At 42.9% G+C, this 16,632-nt stretch overlaps 1 protein-coding gene across 1 annotated transcript in view; it reads left to right on the top strand.

The window, feature by feature from the left end:
* Nucleotides 1–16,632, top strand: part of LOC132988730 (ryanodine receptor 1-like) — a 49,452-nt gene that overhangs the window by 10,600 nt on the left and 22,220 nt on the right. Inside the window, exons 21-72 of the mRNA XM_061056303.1 lie at nt 90–306; nt 374–478; nt 582–685; nt 769–852; nt 956–1,115; nt 1,245–1,392; nt 1,500–1,705; nt 1,795–1,969; nt 2,058–2,266; nt 2,374–2,732; nt 3,352–3,481; nt 3,797–3,957; nt 4,053–4,215; nt 4,303–4,389; nt 4,502–4,728; nt 4,806–5,244; nt 5,883–6,440; nt 6,540–6,740; nt 6,870–6,981; nt 7,073–7,216; nt 8,060–8,333; nt 8,442–8,556; nt 8,678–8,810; nt 8,902–8,996; nt 9,080–9,215; nt 9,320–9,506; nt 9,613–9,724; nt 9,848–9,968; nt 10,135–10,304; nt 10,416–10,636; nt 10,729–10,819; nt 10,931–11,071; nt 11,477–11,640; nt 11,731–11,809; nt 11,998–12,087; nt 12,173–12,313; nt 12,392–12,469; nt 12,549–12,624; nt 12,723–12,846; nt 13,440–13,555; nt 13,673–13,740; nt 13,843–13,964; nt 14,078–14,127; nt 14,316–14,376; nt 14,473–14,599; nt 14,716–14,827; nt 14,931–15,012; nt 15,104–15,234; nt 15,322–15,642; nt 15,739–15,979; nt 16,140–16,227; nt 16,327–16,419. Of these exons, the coding sequence (XP_060912286.1) occupies nt 90–306; nt 374–478; nt 582–685; nt 769–852; nt 956–1,115; nt 1,245–1,392; nt 1,500–1,705; nt 1,795–1,969; nt 2,058–2,266; nt 2,374–2,732; nt 3,352–3,481; nt 3,797–3,957; nt 4,053–4,215; nt 4,303–4,389; nt 4,502–4,728; nt 4,806–5,244; nt 5,883–6,440; nt 6,540–6,740; nt 6,870–6,981; nt 7,073–7,216; nt 8,060–8,333; nt 8,442–8,556; nt 8,678–8,810; nt 8,902–8,996; nt 9,080–9,215; nt 9,320–9,506; nt 9,613–9,724; nt 9,848–9,968; nt 10,135–10,304; nt 10,416–10,636; nt 10,729–10,819; nt 10,931–11,071; nt 11,477–11,640; nt 11,731–11,809; nt 11,998–12,087; nt 12,173–12,313; nt 12,392–12,469; nt 12,549–12,624; nt 12,723–12,846; nt 13,440–13,555; nt 13,673–13,740; nt 13,843–13,964; nt 14,078–14,127; nt 14,316–14,376; nt 14,473–14,599; nt 14,716–14,827; nt 14,931–15,012; nt 15,104–15,234; nt 15,322–15,642; nt 15,739–15,979; nt 16,140–16,227; nt 16,327–16,419 (8,149 nt within the window). The remainder of the gene's footprint in view (nt 1–89; nt 307–373; nt 479–581; nt 686–768; nt 853–955; nt 1,116–1,244; nt 1,393–1,499; nt 1,706–1,794; nt 1,970–2,057; nt 2,267–2,373; nt 2,733–3,351; nt 3,482–3,796; nt 3,958–4,052; nt 4,216–4,302; nt 4,390–4,501; nt 4,729–4,805; nt 5,245–5,882; nt 6,441–6,539; nt 6,741–6,869; nt 6,982–7,072; nt 7,217–8,059; nt 8,334–8,441; nt 8,557–8,677; nt 8,811–8,901; nt 8,997–9,079; nt 9,216–9,319; nt 9,507–9,612; nt 9,725–9,847; nt 9,969–10,134; nt 10,305–10,415; nt 10,637–10,728; nt 10,820–10,930; nt 11,072–11,476; nt 11,641–11,730; nt 11,810–11,997; nt 12,088–12,172; nt 12,314–12,391; nt 12,470–12,548; nt 12,625–12,722; nt 12,847–13,439; nt 13,556–13,672; nt 13,741–13,842; nt 13,965–14,077; nt 14,128–14,315; nt 14,377–14,472; nt 14,600–14,715; nt 14,828–14,930; nt 15,013–15,103; nt 15,235–15,321; nt 15,643–15,738; nt 15,980–16,139; nt 16,228–16,326; nt 16,420–16,632) is intronic.

Here is a 16,632-nt window from a genome sequence, read left to right as displayed (position 1 = left end):
ATAAAATTAATCTTTTTTTATTTTGAGTAATTTAATACACTTCTGACACTTGAGACCAATGTATTTTTTTTTTCTACTCTGGCTGCTAGGTTGCGATTTCTTCTTGGAGGTCGTCATGGGGATTTCAAGTTTCTCCCCCCTCCAGGCTACGCGCCGTGCTATGAAGCAGTTCTGCCCCGGGACCGTCTGCGGATTGAGCCCATAAAGGAGTATAAGCATGATTACGACGGTGTCCGCAACCTGTTGGGCCCGACTCAGTCGCTCTCACATACGGCCTTCACTCCTTGCCCTGTGGACACCATACAGGTACAGTCCTATGCTATATATTTTTCTTCTTTATCTTTTTCACTGGACTAATTTATAATTTCTTTAGATTGTGCTTCCTCCTCATTTGGAGCGCATTCGAGAGAAGCTTGCAGAAAATAGCCACGAGTTATGGGCTGTTACTCGGATTGAACAAGGGTGGACCTTTGGACCGGTAAGGGATTTCAGCGATCTTGTCCGTAGAATATTTTGTACTGACATTTTAGAATATCCTTTAAAACGTCTGTGCTTCTTTCCTTTTTGAAATCAATGTCAAGTTTCGTGATGACAACAAGAAGCTGCACCCCTGCCTGATAGATTTTCAGGGTCTGCCTGAACCAGAGAAGAACTACAACTTAGCAATGTCCGGGGAGACACTTAAGTAAGTCAGTGCTCTAACTTAATTAGCAGCTGTGTGGCTGTGTCTCTTTATTTTTCTAATAAATGGTGTGATTGATTTTAAAGGACTCTACTGGCACTAGGCTGTCATGTAGGGATGGGAGATGAGAAAGCAGAGGAGAATCTAAAAAGGACCAAACTCCCCAAAACGTGAGCTGCAAACATAATATATATATTTATAAGTTGATTTTTTTTGTGTGACATCGACTGTATTCTCCCGAGCCCGTTCTGAGATCAGTACATGTTTTGTTAGTTTCATGCAGAGTAATGGATATAAGCCAGCCCCTCTGGACCTAAACTATGTCAAGCTGACTCCTAACCAGAACACTCTAGTGGAGAGACTGGCAGAAAACGGACACAACGTCTGGGCAAGAGACAGAGTTCGTCAGGGATGGACATACAGTATTGTGCAGGTACCCTCATTTTTTTAAATGGAAAAGTCTCCATGGTAATGATAATAATAAGGGTGTATGAAAATACTGAATTTACGTTTGTTTTTCATCTGTTTTTATCCGATTCAAATTTTGTGTTTCCTTCTGTAGGATATAACGAACAAGCGCAATCCCCGTTTGGTCCCTTACAACCTACTGGATGAAAAGACTAAAAAGACCAACAGAGACACGGTTTGTGCAGCTGTTCGCACTCTCCTCGGATATGGTTACAACATAGAGCCGCCTGACCAGGAGAGCAGTGAGTTTTCAGTTTTCTACCCTACTTTTTCCCTTATATCTGTACTTAAAGCTAAGTGACTTCTATCAAATCTACGACTTTTCAATACTGTGTTTTTGTTAACAAAGGCGAGCAAGGATCAGGCAGCTCCCGTGGAGATAAGATCAGAGTGTTCAGAGCAGAGAAATCTTACGTCATCACTCAGGGGAAGTGGTACTTTGAGTTTGAAGCTGTGACTGTCGGGGAAATGAGAGTGGGCTGGGCCAGGCCGAGCGTCCGTGCAGACACTGAACTTGGTGGGGATGAGTTGGCATATGTCTTCAACGGCTTCAAGGTGGGAGTGAGACGTTGTGTAATTGTTTTTGAAGGAGTGCAAAGCATCTGTGACGCATGGCTCTCTAAAAAAGCAGTTTTCTTTTTCAGGCCCAACGTTGGCACGTGGGGAATGAACCATTCGGCCGTCAGTGGCTGTCTGGCGACGTGGTGGGTTGCATGATTGACCTCACTGAGATGAACATCATGTTCACACTCAATGGAGAAATGTTGATCAGCGACTCGGGCTCAGAGATGGCCTTTAAGGATATCGAGATAGGAGAGGGTAAGTACTGCATCAGCTGGTCGCAAATTAAGCTTTTTTGAATCGTGATTTATGATGAAAATGTATGCATGTACCCATCATGCTCTAGGCTTCATACCCGTGTGCAGTCTGGGCCTGTCTCAGGTTGGCAGGATCAACTTGGGTCAGAACGTCAGCAGTCTCCGTTTCTTCACCATCTGCGGCCTGCAGGAGGGATTTGAACCCTTTGCTATCAACATGAAAAGAGACATTACCATGTGGTTCAGCAAGAGCCTGCCACAGTTCATCAATACACCTACTGATCATCCCCACATTGAGGTATTATGCATACCTTTGTAAGTCTCATTAAATATTTCTTTGTTTCTGTCCTGCAGGAGTGAAAGTGTTCTCTCTAATCACCTCGCTCCCTTTTCTATACACTCCAGGAGTCCCGTGTTGATGGGACGGTGGAAACAGCCCCTTGTCTCAAAGTGACCCACAAGACATTTGGATCTCAGAACGCCAACACAGATCTGCTGTTCTTCAGACTCAGCATGCCAGTTGAGTTCCACGAGACCTTCAAAGTCCCAGCTGGAACCACCCTCCTTACTCGTGCGCTGACTATTCCTGAGGATGAGGTGGTGGAGGTGGACCCGGACTCTGACTTTGAAATCCTCAAAAAGTCAGCTACTCGCAAAGAGCAGGAGGAGGAGAAGAAAGAGCCCTCTGTGCCCAAAGAGATCCCCGCCATCAAGAATGGGGAGAACGAGAAAGATGCCTCCACTGAGAAGAGCAAGAAGAAAGGGTTCGTAATGATTTCTTGTCGAGTAACTTAAAGGTCCCATATTATGATTTTTCTGGTTTTATATGCTCTTTAACGTGTTTTCCAAGTGTCCTGTGCATGTTTAGGCACATCTATGTGCAAAAATTCAAAGTCCGCAGAAACGCGGCTTCTCCTACCTCCTCCTGTTAGCTGTAGCATTAGCTGCATGTAACGCTCGGTTCTAGCCCCCCTCCATAAAAATTTGTCAGTGCGGCGTCATTGTCAGTGTGAGATCACTGATCTAAGCCCGTTGGCTCGTTGTGCCAAGCCCTGCAGCTCATGTTGCAATTTCCGAGAAGCGTGCTGAGCAACTGACCAATAACGACAGAGCGGATCGGCAGACCAATCAGAGCAGACTTGGCCCACGTGGGGTCTAACAGTGGGGGCATAGCAGAGCGTAGCTGACGGACTCAGAGCGTAGAGGGAGCAAGGAGGAGCAGTACATGAAAACAGACACTTTTTTCGGACTTTAGCGAGATTAAATATACGAACCCCAAAAAGGGCATAATATGGGCTCTTTAACTGTGGTTAATGGTGATTTTCAAGGTGTTAATATTGCATTTAAATTATAAATTTGCATCGCTGCTGCTTCTGCTTACAGGTTCCTCTTCAAGGCTAAAAAAGCTGCATTGATATCTCCACCCCCTGTTGTTCCCACCATGCCTCGCTTAATGGAAGATGTGGTGCCGGATGACAGGGATGATGTCGACATCATCCTCAACACCACTACAGTAGGACTATATCTCAGATTTATTTTATATATCAATTCAGAACCATAAAGTGTATGCCCATTTCGCTTATTTGTGATTACACTGTTCACCATAGATTCTAAAACATAGAATGTATTTAACTTTTTTTTTACATGTTATAGTCGCCTGTGTTTACTAATATAACTTCACATTTGATTGCCTTTGATGTCTTCTTTATGAACATAAATACTGATTGTATATAGTCAACAAGATATGTGTAGTATTTATGAAAAAGCATATGAAATAACATTTAACCGGTAATATATTACAAACACCCCGATCTCTCTTCTTTTTCAGTACTATTATTCTGTGCGAGTGTTCGCGGGGCAGGAGCCCAGTGGTGTGTGGGTGGGCTGGATCACACCTGACTATCATCAGTATGACCCTCATTTTGACCTCAGCAAAGTGAGAAATGTGACCGTCACTGTAGGTGATGATAAAGGCAACATTCATGACAGGTACCGGTATCTCATTCTGGTCGACTAAAAATATTGTGAGCATAAAGAATAAACATAAAATAAATATAAGTTTCATATTTTTCTGTCTTCCGCAGTATAAAGCGCAGTAACTGCTACATGGTGTGGGGAGGGGAGTTCAGCAGCTCCCAGCAGACCCGGGTCAGTCAGGAGGACTTTATAATTGGCTGTCTGATTGACTTGGACACGGGCCTCATGACTTTCACTGCAAATGGGAAAGAGATCAACACATTTTACCAGGTCAGATAAGTTATAAGCTGGGGTTCATACTCTACCTTATAAAGTCTTCGTCATTTAATGCAACTGAGTTCTGTTCACTTTCTGCAGGTGGAGCCCCACACTAAACTGTTCCCAGCTGTCTTTGTCCTTCCTTCCAGTCAGAATATGATTCAGTTTGAGTTAGGCAAGCTCAAGGTCAGTCAAAAAGAATCTCAGTGTGAATCCAGACTTCAGCAACACAATGGAAAAACGTTTCTGCCAGTCTTCTGTGTGTCTTCTCTAATGGGTAATCTGTCTTTCTTCCTAGAACATTATGCCGATCTCAACCGCCATGTTCCGTAGTGAACGCAAGAACCCTGTTCCCCAATGCCCTCCCAGGCTGGATGTCCAGATGTTGACCCCGGTCATCTGGAGCCGAATGCCAAACAATTTCCTGGCTCCAGAGACAGGGCGTGTTAGTGAGCGGCTGGGCTGGATCGTGCAGTGTCAGGAGCCGCTCACCATGATGGCTCTCCACATCCCCGAGGAGAACAGGTCAGTCCTGCTTCACTCTTTCTGTCGGTTGGGTTTGGAGGTACAAAAAAGTTAACTCAACTCATTGCATCCCGCAGGTGTATCGACATCCTAGAGCTGTCTGAACGCATGGACCTGCTGAAGTTCCACTACCACACTCTGAAGCTGTACGGCTCAGTGTGTGCTCTGGGAAACAACCGAGTGGCTCACGCTCTGTGCAGCCACGTGGATGAATCCCAGCTCTTCTACGCCATCGAGAACACCTACCTGCCTGGACCAATGAGGAGCGGATTCTACGACCTGCTCATCAGCATGCACCTGGAGTCTGCCAAGAGGAACCGACTGGGAACCAACAAGGAATTCATAGTTCCAATGACGGACAACACCCGTAGTATCACTCTGTACTCAGAAAAATCTCACGCTTTACCTGGAGTCGGCCTCACTACATGCCTGCGTCCCAAACTCCATTTCTCCTCAGTTGGTTTTGTGGGAACAGATCCAGACATCTACACACTGAGTCCAGTTATCCCTTTACAGGTGAGAGATCAGAAATTGATTTTTAGGAAACGCGTCAATCACTCGTAAATGTAATAGGGATTTAATGTTTCACAAATCTCAAGGTTCAGAATGTAAAACAGACTTGTCACGTATCGAGCTTTTTCAAATCTTCCACACACACAAGAAGATGTTCACTCCTCAGCGAGCCATGCCTGTTACTGCGGATTGGAAGTCCTGTCAAATCACACTGCATCTCCCCCTTTGCATCTCAATAATGTATCACATGCTCAATTTTCTTCTGATGCATGTAAGATAAATATAGATACCATGGAAGTGTGAGGACAAAAGTTGGAACCTCATTTGATAAAAGTAACCATACACAATGAAAAATCTAAACTTTATGAAAACTTTATGTTTGCAAGTCAGCGCAGAACTTGCTGGACTGTGCTTATATTTGTACAGAGAATCTTAATGGTGCATATACGCATTGCTAAGTCACTGACTTAGAGACTCAGCACAGCTATTTATTGGCAGTGAATTGAAAATACACCAAGATGACACATTTTTCCATCGGCCCAGAGATCACATGCGTTTGAAACTGTGGGTAGTTATCTGTACATAACTTGGATAAAATGTGATCCGTGACCACTAAAATATGACCTTGTTTGTATTTCCAGGTGCTAAAGACCAAAGCTTTGAACATGCTGATTGAGGCGGTGCAGGATGGAGGTCAAGCCATGAGAGATCCTGTCGGAGGCAGCGTGGAGTTTCATTTTGTTCCGATCCTGAAGCTCATCAGCACCCTCCTCATCATGGGTGTGTTTGACGACGAAGACGTCACGCACATCCTGAAGATGATCGAGCCGACGGTCTTCAGTGGCAAGAAAGCAGAGGAGCCTGCTGAGGAGAACGCCAAGATGATGGAGGAGAAGAAACCACAGAAAGAAGAAGCGGCTAAGGGAGAGGATCGGGAAGCAGTTGGCGAGGAAGATGAAGAGGAATATGAAGACGATGGCTTGGGCGAAGAGGAGGAGGAAGAAGAAATTGAGGAAGAGGAAGAACTTGAGCAGACAGAATCTATTGTGCCACATGAAGAAACAATGGTTGAGACAGAGCCGGTAAACGGTGAGAAAGGAGCAGAGGAAACGGAGAAAGAGATTAAAGAGGAGAGTAAAGAAGAAGAACTAGAGCAAGGGCTTTTCCAGATGAAGCTCCCAGAGTCTGTCAAATTACAGGTTTGACTTGTTTTCTTTACCATCTAACAGAAACGCTTGTCTTTCCAGTGATTCTGTTTCTATAAGATCAGAGATTAACTTTGCATTTTTGCCCTTTAGATGTGTACACTACTGCAGTATTTCTGTGACTGTGAGCTACGTCATAGAGTTGAGGCCATCACTGCCTTTTCAGACCAATTCGTCAGCCAGATACAGTTCAACCAGAGGCATCGATATAACGAACTCATGCTGGCCTTCACCATGAGTGCAGCCGAGACTGCTCGCAAGACTCGAGAATTTCGTTCTCCACCACAAGAGCAGGTACATCCAGACAGTTTAATCGCACGTGGAAATGTTAGAATGCATTTTCTATTCAAATTTAAGAAAAGAAAAGCCTTCCTTTGAAAGTGGAATACAATAGAATAAGAAACATTTCCATCTGACGTTCAGGTCAACATGCTCATGAACTTCAAGAACTGCGCTGAAGATGAAGATTGCCCTGTTCCCGATGAGGTCCGCGAAGCTCTGCTGATTTTCCACAATGCTCTGTTGGCACACTGCGGTCAGTCTTCAGTCCACAGCATCAAGTCAACCAACATCAGAATTATGAATCAACTGTGCATCAATAGAATATTTTTAAACCTTTCTCTCAGGTGTTCATATAGAAGAAGAAGAACAAGAGGCCGAAGTCGATAATTCAGTTCGTGGACGACTGCTCCGATTGTTGGAGAAGGTCAAAACATTCCGGGAGAAGAAGGTAGAGGTGGAGCCTGAGCCGCAGGAGGATAAAAAACCAAGTGAGCCACTGCATCTTTTCTAGCTCCAAAGCAGAAATTTAGAATTACTTCGCCTTGTGAAGTGATGAAATGACAAAAATATCAGATAATAAATGACATTCATCATTTTGCTCTGCTTTTCGGATTGAATAAATTGTGACTCACAGAAAGTGACTCATAATTACAATTTGTAAAGACAAAAATTGCCTGCAATTGTGGAAAAGTTTTAGGTCTTTATGTTTTTTTTACGTTTTGCAAAGTATTGCTATTAAATGTAAACCATTAAGAAGTATTCACTTAGATTCAATGAACATCTGTGAACATCAGATGAACTCAAAAAATAATCAAGAACCTCCTGAAAATGTCCGAGGTAGGCTGGATGTGTGAACAAAAATTCCCACATTTTTCACGCTGACCTCGTCCGAGCTTTTTCTGTTGGGTCCTGGTAAAATTTCCCAAGGCGTCAGGGTGTGTGATGTGTGAACAACAAGAAAAATATAGGAAAATACATCGCGAGCGGCAAGTAGGCAGGGCTGATGTTATATATCCTTCTACCAGTTTAATCTTTGTGAAGCAGCCTCGTACTAGTTTGTGCTCGCCTGCATGTTTTTTTTCCACTCATTCCTTGACACTGTGAATACATCTGATTACCCCTCTCATTGATATAAAGGCAAAAACTGGCAGACTACGTGACTTCTGCTGCATCCTTTTTACATGATGGAGAAAACCTCTCACTGAGGGACATGTATGAAATAGCCACTCAGCAAGATTTCACATACAGGCTGTCTGAAACTTTCTAGAAGGAATTGCATGTGTGAAAAGTTCTTGAAAGAAAATTCTAACTCTTTGTCTTCTACCTACCAGGCACCTTGCAGGAGCTGATTTCTCACACTATGATCCATTGGGCCCAGGAGTCATTTATCCAAAACCCTGAGCTCGTGCGTATGATGTTTAGCCTCCTTCACAGGCAGTATGATGGGCTCGGTGAGCTCATGCGTGCCCTCCCCAAAGCCTACACCATCAACCAAGTGTCAATCAACGACACCATGGACCTGCTCGAGTGCTTGGGCCAGATCCGCTCACTCCTCATTGTTCAGATGGGCCCAGAAGAAGAGAGGCTTATGATTCAAAGCATCGGGTTGGTCTTACACTAAATGTATCCTTAATATCACAACTCAAAGTGAGATCTTTGATCATTTCAAGTGACAGATACTTTACATCAAATTGATTTTTTGTCCCTCCTTAGGAACATCATGAGTAACAAAGTCTTCTATCAGCACCCTAACTTGATGCGAGCTCTGGGCATGCATGAAACTGTCATGGAGGTCATGGTTAATGTGCTGGGCGGTGGGGACTCAAAGGTAAATTAGTAATTTAACAGATTTTTTGTAATATGCAAGAGACATGGAGAAACTTTAAAAAATTAAGACATTTGTGATGTGATGCCTAACTTTAAACTTGTAAAATACTTTCTTCCAACAGGAGATCAGATTCCCTCGAGTGGTGACAAACTGTTGCCGTTTCCTCTGCTATTTCTGTCGCATCAGTCGCCAAAACCAGCGTTCCATGTTTGACCACCTCAGTTACCTTCTCCAGAACAGTGGCATCGGCCTCGGTGATTGTCTTTGTTAAATCCCAGCATTACTCTCTGTCCTTTTATTTCTTTGATGCATGAACTGTGATAAAGCTGGACATTACGTCTTTAGGAATGCGGGGCTCCACTCCATTGGATGTGGCTGCAGCCTCATGCATCGACAACAACGAGCTGGCATTGGCCCTCCAAGAGCAGGACCTGGAAATGGTAAAATGCAACCTACTATGTAAAAAACAAACAAGCAAATGTGAAGAATCATACTCATTTTAGTACTCTAATATTTTATACAGGTAGTGAAATATTTGGCTGGATGTGGACTTCAGAGCTGCCCAATGCTGCTGGCCAAAGGCTACCCTGACATTGGCTGGAATCCTTGCGGTGGAGAGAAATACCTTGACTTTCTTCGTTTTGCTGTATTTGTCAATGGTACGATTTTTATTGGCTGCTCAATGAAAATTTTTCCTGCTGTCTTCTTGTTTCCTTCTTCTTTATTTACTCAAGTTAATACTTATCTTTCTATCCGTTTGTAGGAGAGAGCGTAGAAGAGAATGCCAACGTGGTGGTACGTCTTCTCATCCGCAGGCCTGAGTGCTTCGGTCCAGCTCTGAGAGGGGAGGGTGGTAATGGTCTACTGGCTGCAATAGAGGAGGCCATCAAAATATCAGAGGACCCTGCAAGGGATGGCCCCAGTGTTAAGAAAGACAGGCGCTTTCCCATGTAAGAGCTCCAAGCTTTTATCTGAACACCTTCTGATGGTATTCAATGAGGTGCTGAAGAGTGCATTACAGAAACTTTTAGAGCCACTATTTTTTTTTTCTTGTAGGTTTGGTGGAGAAGAGCAGCATGAAGAAAACAGGGTGCATCTGGGAAATGCCATCATGTCCTTTTACTCTGCCCTGATTGATTTGCTGGGACGCTGTGCTCCAGAGATGCACGTAAGCTCTCCAGAAGCCTGCCACCTTACTGGACTTATCCTTAGGCTGAGAGAAAATAAAAGGTAGAAACAGGAATTCTTGAATGAAAATGTCTATGGAAAACCTGTGCTTTTCTCTCAACAGTTGATCCAGGCTGGTAAGGGTGAAGCTCTGAGGATCAGGGCCATCCTGAGGTCACTGGTCCCTCTTGAGGATCTGGTAGGAGTCATCAGCCTTCCTGTTCAGATTCCTTCCTTTGGCAAAGGTAAACTTTGAAATGTATTTAGCATGTGTTTAGTAGGATATTAATGCTTTACATATTGTTTATTCAAGGTTTCTTATTGTATTCCGCTTTATGGAGAAAGCTTCAATATCTTTTACTTCAGTTACTAAGACTGGTTTCCTAAAATATTTTTCTGTCTCATGCTTAGACAACAGCATCATAGAACCAAAGATGTCGGCTAGTTTTGTACCCGATCACAAGGCTCCCATGGTTCTGTTCCTGGACAGAGTGTATGGCATTGACAACCAGGATTTCCTTCTGCATGTGCTGGAGGTGGGCTTTCTGCCTGACATGAGGGCTGCTGCCTCTCTAGACACGGTGAGCCTCACTCTATTGATGAAGCTTAAGTTGTATGTGGTCCTTTGGGAGAAGAACAGAGCAGGAGTTTAACCACACGACAGGACTTAATTCACAGTTTCTCTCCGACAGGCTGCGTTCTGTACCACAGAGATGGCCCTCGCTTTGAACCGCTACCTGTGTTCTGCTGTGTTGCCGCTCATCACAAAGTGTGCGCCACTCTTTGCTGGCAGTGACCACAGAGCCATTATGATCGACTCCATGTTGCACACAATCTACCGGCTGTCTCGTGGACGCGCCTTCACAAAAGCTCAAAGAGACATCATTGAAGAGTGCCTCATGGCTTTGTGCAAGTGAGTTTAACCTCACTGCACTCTTTTTATGTCACCTGATATCATCATTAATACATTCATGTTGAGGTTGACTGAATGTATCTTTCTCTCAGACATCTACGTCCCTCCATGCTTCAACATCTGCTAAGAAGACTGGTGTTTGATGTGCCCATTCTCAATGAGTATGCAAAGATGCCGCTGAAGGTACTAGGCCTTTTAAATATTTTGAAAATAGAAAAACAACATTCCCCCTCTGAGTTCACATTCCTCATTCTTTCACTTTTATCAAAACATATTTTCCTTTACATCTTACAGCTTTTGACAAATCATTATGAGCGGTGTTGGAAGTATTATTGCCTCCCTAATGGCTGGGGCAACTTCGGGGTATCATCAGAGGAGGAGCTGCATCTGACCCGCAAACTGTTTTGGGGGATCTTTGAATCATTAGCACACAAGGTGAGGCTCCTGCAATACAAGATTTTTCTTTTGTGAATTGTATTTATTTGTTTATTTAACGGGAACACATGCAGTGAACTTTACTTCATATTTAAAATACAAAGTAGATACCATGCAGGTTTCTAGCCATGGCTAATTACTGTCCCTGTCCCAGGATTAAGACAGAAGCATTAGACTAAAAGAAATACAGAAATAGTGATACTATGCAAATACAGATATTATAATGCAATGTAATTAAGAGATTAAATTAAGGACAAACAGTAAAATAAGGATTATAAGAGGAAATAGTTTCAGCCGCTGTTTTACTTGTGTCTTAAAGACCTTGAACTTTTTTTTTAATTTCAGATGATTATATGTTCCTCTTACTGAGAAGGCAAATATTTGATCTGTTTCTTGTGATTTTAGAAATTTGATGCTGAGATTTTCAAAATTTCAATGCCATGCATCTGCGCCATTGCCGGGGCCATTCCTCCTGACTATGTCGACGCCAGCTACTCCTCAAAAACCGAGAAAAAGGCGTCGGTCGACGCAGAAGGAAACTTTGATCCTAAACCAGTGGAGACCACAAAGTGAGATTACTCCTGTTTGTTATTCTCTACAAATAAGTTCTTGTAAATGAACTGTTATTTAATGAGCTGTGATTCTTCATCAAACCACAGCACTATCATCCCTGAGAGGCTGGATCCTTTCATCAACAAATATGCTGAATACACACACGATAAATGGGCCTTTGAAAAGGTAGAACTTTTCTGTAAACTTATAACTTGTTTTAAACAATTCTTTAGCATATTACAAAGACACGTTACATTCTGTTCTGGAAAGCATATGAATTAATATATGATTGCAGATGCTTCCAATAAGAAGGAAGCCATTGTATTTGTAGAAAGGGGAGCTTCAACACGTATACATGTACATGTATGTTTCAGATCCAGAATAACTGGTCGTATGGCGAGGTGCTGGATGAAAATGGGAAAACTCATCCCATGCTCAGACCATACAAAACCTTCTCAGAAAAGGTAGGTTCACAATCACCTTGTGTATTCACACTTTCTTTAATTTACTGTTTTTTTCTTCGTTTTAATCTATCTTCTCCTCTGGCAGGACAAGGAGATCTACCGTTGGCCAATCAAAGAGTCAGTCAAAGCCATGCTTGCATGGGAGTGGACCATAGATAAAGCTAGAGAGGAAGAAGAGTCAGAGAAGAAGAAGACTGCAGCACGGAAAATCTCACAGACTGCTCAGGTACAGAGCATTAAGATAACATGTTTCAATATTTAAAAGTTATCACGGTATATGATATTATAATTCTTTTAATTGTAGGCCACCTATGACCCAAGCCATGGCTACAGTCCACAACCCATTGAGATTACACACATGGCTCTTTCAAGAGACCTGCAGGTATGACAATAACAATCTGAACCATTTATTCTATAACCTTAGCGTAGGAGTTTTATTCATAGTTTACATCCTTTCCCAGTCTATGGCAGAACAACTGGCAGAAAACTACCATAACACCTGGGGACGGAAGAAAAAGTTAGAGCTGCAGTCCAAGGGTAAGATGTGTTTTATAATGTGGAGAACCTGCTCATATAGAAAATTAGATATTAGGCTGCTTCCTCCGAGAGTTATAATGATACCTCTGTTTGTGTAGGAGGTGGAACACATCCTCTGCTGGTGCCCTACGACACCCTGACGGCAAAAGAAAAGGCCCGAGACAGAGAGAAGGCTCATGAGCTGCTCAAGTTCCTGCAGCTTAATGGATACGCTGTCACGCGGTAAAAATGCAGGAGAACAATTTAGTGTGTATAGAACATCGCACTTCTGTCATGACTTTGAAGCGATTGAGATGATGCAACACAGAACAACCGCCTGTAGCTGTACCACGCTCTAATACGGTGGTTCTAAACTGGTGGGTCGGGACCCAAAAGCTGGTCTCAGAGCAGCTTTCTATAGGTCGTGAATGTGTGTCTGTAAAAGAAAAATGTGTCCAAAAGTCTATGAAGCCTTTTTTTAATACATGCTTGTTTTGTTCCGTTTCCTTGGTCTGTTACATGTTCTCTACCGTCTGAGGTCCAAACTGCACATTTTTACATTTTCAATCTGATTGGTTGAAAAATAGATTTGGGTCATGAAGGAGTTGGTGGAGGGTCCTGAGGCTCGACCAGCTGAGAACCACTGCTCTAATAGATTTCAGTCATACCAGTGCTAAAAAAAAACCAAACATCTTTTTAGATTTATCTTCATGTTTATGATCATATATTATTTGGTTATAAGCAGGAAGCCAGTATTACATTGTCATTGTATATTATGAGGAGAAACTGTCATTATTTCAAGCACTAAATAAGAGTTGAACTCTGCTTCTCTGAAGGGGCCTGAAGGACATGGAGTCTGACATCTCATCCATTGAGAAGAGGTTTGCGTATGGATTCCTGCAGAAGCTGTTGAAATGGATGGAAATCGCCCAGGAGTTCATCGCTCATCTTGGTACTGAGGGGAATGGATGAGACGACTGATACTTGACACATACATGTGACTTAAAATAGATTTGTTTACCATTGATATTATTATGATTCATTGTGTGTGTGTGTGTGTTTTCTTCAGAGGCTGTGGTTAGCAGTGGACGAGTGGAAAAGTCTCCTCATGAGCAAGAAATCAAATTCTTTGCTAAGGTGAGATTTTTGTGTCGAGCTGGAAGATCCACATATTAAAGACTCAAACCGTTTCATTGCTGTACTAAACAAGAAAACTGTCTTTGAAACCCTCGCTTCCAGATCCTGATGCCTCTGATCAACCAGTATTTCAAAAACCACTGCCTCTACTTTTTGTCAACGCCCGCAAAAGTTCTGGGCAGTGGCGGCCATTCGTCAAATAAGGAGAAGGAGATGATTGCGAGGTGATCTCTACGTTTATGTCGGTTTTAAACGCAGATATGTTACTGTTACTTTTCATGTTTTACTTTTAAAACTCTTTCCTTTCTCCTTCCATTTCCTTTCCTCCTTATCTCAGTATCTTCTGTAAAATGTCCGCTCTGGTGAGACACAGAGTTTCTCTCTTTGGTAAGGTGTTGCGTCCCCTTGGTCACTCTTTATGAATCTTTTCACTCTTTCCTGCGTTTTTTCATTCATGTTCCTATGTGGTTGCAATGTGTTTTTCAGTCAGTATGATTGCAGTTTTATATAAAAACATGTTGTCGTCGTACTTTTTTTTAAGATCTCTAACAGCTGCTTTGTCTTTGATTTTGCAGGAACGGACGCTCAAGCAATCGTCAACTGTCTTCACATTCTGGCACGATCATTGGATGCAAGGTTTAGTGTCGTTTAATTCATAAAATGAAAAACACCATTAAAATTAAAACACCTTTTATTTTTCATCATAATATTCTTTTTTTTTTGTATAATTAGGACAGTGATGAAGTCGGGCCCGGAGATCGTGAAAGCAGGTCTTCGGTCATTCTTTGAAAGTGCTGCTGATGATATAGAGAAGATGGTAGAGAACCTCAAACTGGGAAAAGTGTCCAAAGGCAATCAGGTAATAGATGGGTGCATGACTTGAATGGCCTTCCTTGATTGCCATCTCGAAATGTAACATAACAAACACTGACCCTGAAGTATTCATGATCATGTTCTGCTTTCTCCTCTTTAAAGCAAGTGAAAGGAGTGTCCCAGAACATTAACTACACAACCATCGCCCTGCTCCCAGTGCTCACCTCTCTGTTTGATCACGTCGCTCAGCACCAGTTTGGAGATGATGTCATGTGTGAGTGATTCCCCATCAGTGCTTTTTCACATGTATTGTGCCGTGTCTTTATTAATGAACTCATCCTCACACTGCTGTACATTTCTCTTTTGCTTGCACACAGTGGACGATCTGCAGATGTCATGCTACCGCATCATGTGCAGCATCTATTCCTTAGGGACTGTCAAGAATCCACATGTAGAGAGGTAACTCCTTAGCTGCAATCACTAAAATCTGTAAAACACTTAAGATAACAAAACGTTGGAGTCATGTTTGACTTGTTCTTTACATTTACAGGCAGAGGCCGGCTCTTGGAGAGTGCTTGGCTCATCTTGCTGCAGCTATGCCAGTGGCTTACTTAGAGCCCCATCTAAATGAATACAACGCTTTTTCTGTGTACACTACAAAGACCCCCAGGGAGAGAGCCAGTGAGTGCATTCGTGTTTCCTTAGATGTGATTATTGTCCAAGTGTTTGTCTTAACTGTAAGTCTTCATTCTCTTTTCAAATCCAAAGTCTTGGGCCTTCCCAATGAGGTCCAGGAGTTATGTCCAGACATCCCAGAGCTGGATGTTCTCCTGAAGGAGATCGGGGACTTGGCAGAGTCCGGCGCTCGTTATACTGAAATGCCTCATGTGATTGAAATCACTCTCCCCATGCTGTGTAACTACCTGCCTCGCTGGTGGGAGAGAGGGTCTGAGAACTTCCCTGAATTGGAGAACCAGATCTGCACCGATGTGACGTCAGAACACCTGAATCAGATGCTCGGCAGCATCATGAAAATCGTAGTAAACAACTTGGGTATTGATGAGGCTTCTTGGATGAAGAGGTTGGCTGGTGAGTACTGTTTTAACATCTTTTTAATTTAGCCTGTCAATAAGTGTTGGTGAGAATCTGGACCAGCATGTTGACACCGTTTGTGTTCTCTCTCAGTGTTTTCACAGCCCATTGTCAGCAGAGCAAAGCCAGAAATGCTCAAGTCCCACTTCATCCCAACAATGGAGAAGCTGAAGAAACGCACTTCAAAGGTGGTGGCTGAAGAGGACCATCTGCGGATGGAGGGGAAATCGGAGGGAGATGAAGAAGACGGTACTATACGGGATGAGTTTGCTGTCCTCTGCAGAGACTTGTATGCCCTCTACCCTCTGCTTATTCGCTATGTGGACAACAACAGGTACAATAAAGTTAGAAACACAAAATTATTACATAACTATGAACCATGATTCCTGGCTACTACAGAAGGAAATGCAACATGATGCACTTATCATATATTGTGCTTTAGTCAAACATGTTACGACTGTAGGGAGTCTTAAGAGTTATTCGTCCTGCTACAGGGCAAGATGGCTGACATGCCCAGACCCAGATGCTGAGGAGCTCTTCCGAATGGTTGGGGAGGTCTTTATTTTCTGGTCCAAGTCTCATGTAAGTATATTCACTTTGCCTTTGAACGCAGCCGTTTGGAGCAGCTTTCATCTTTCACTGTATGCACTGTGTGTGTTTTTATTTTTTTCTTCGCTGTAGAACTTCAAGCGAGAGGAGCAGAACTTTGTGGTGATGAATGAGATCAATAACATGTCATTCCTCACCGCTGATAGCAAGAGCAAAATGAGCAAGGTGAGTGATTGAAGGGCAGAGCCGGAGGCACATTGAGTCAGAATGTTTTATTATTGTGTTCCTTTCTTTTGCCCCTCAGTGTTGATCATAATTCATACGATTTTGTTACATTAAGAACTATTTTCATTTTGATTTTTAAAGGCCATTATTTAACTATTTATAGTCGTTATTATGGCTTAATAAATAAATATTGTGCATCGCTTACTGCAATCC

This window comes from Labrus mixtus, chromosome 14, assembly GCF_963584025.1.
Source record: "Labrus mixtus chromosome 14, fLabMix1.1, whole genome shotgun sequence".
NCBI lineage: Eukaryota > Metazoa > Chordata > Actinopteri > Labriformes > Labridae > Labrus > Labrus mixtus.
The sequence above is the reverse complement of the archived record's forward strand: the minus strand, read 5'-3'. Positions and strand labels throughout refer to the sequence as shown.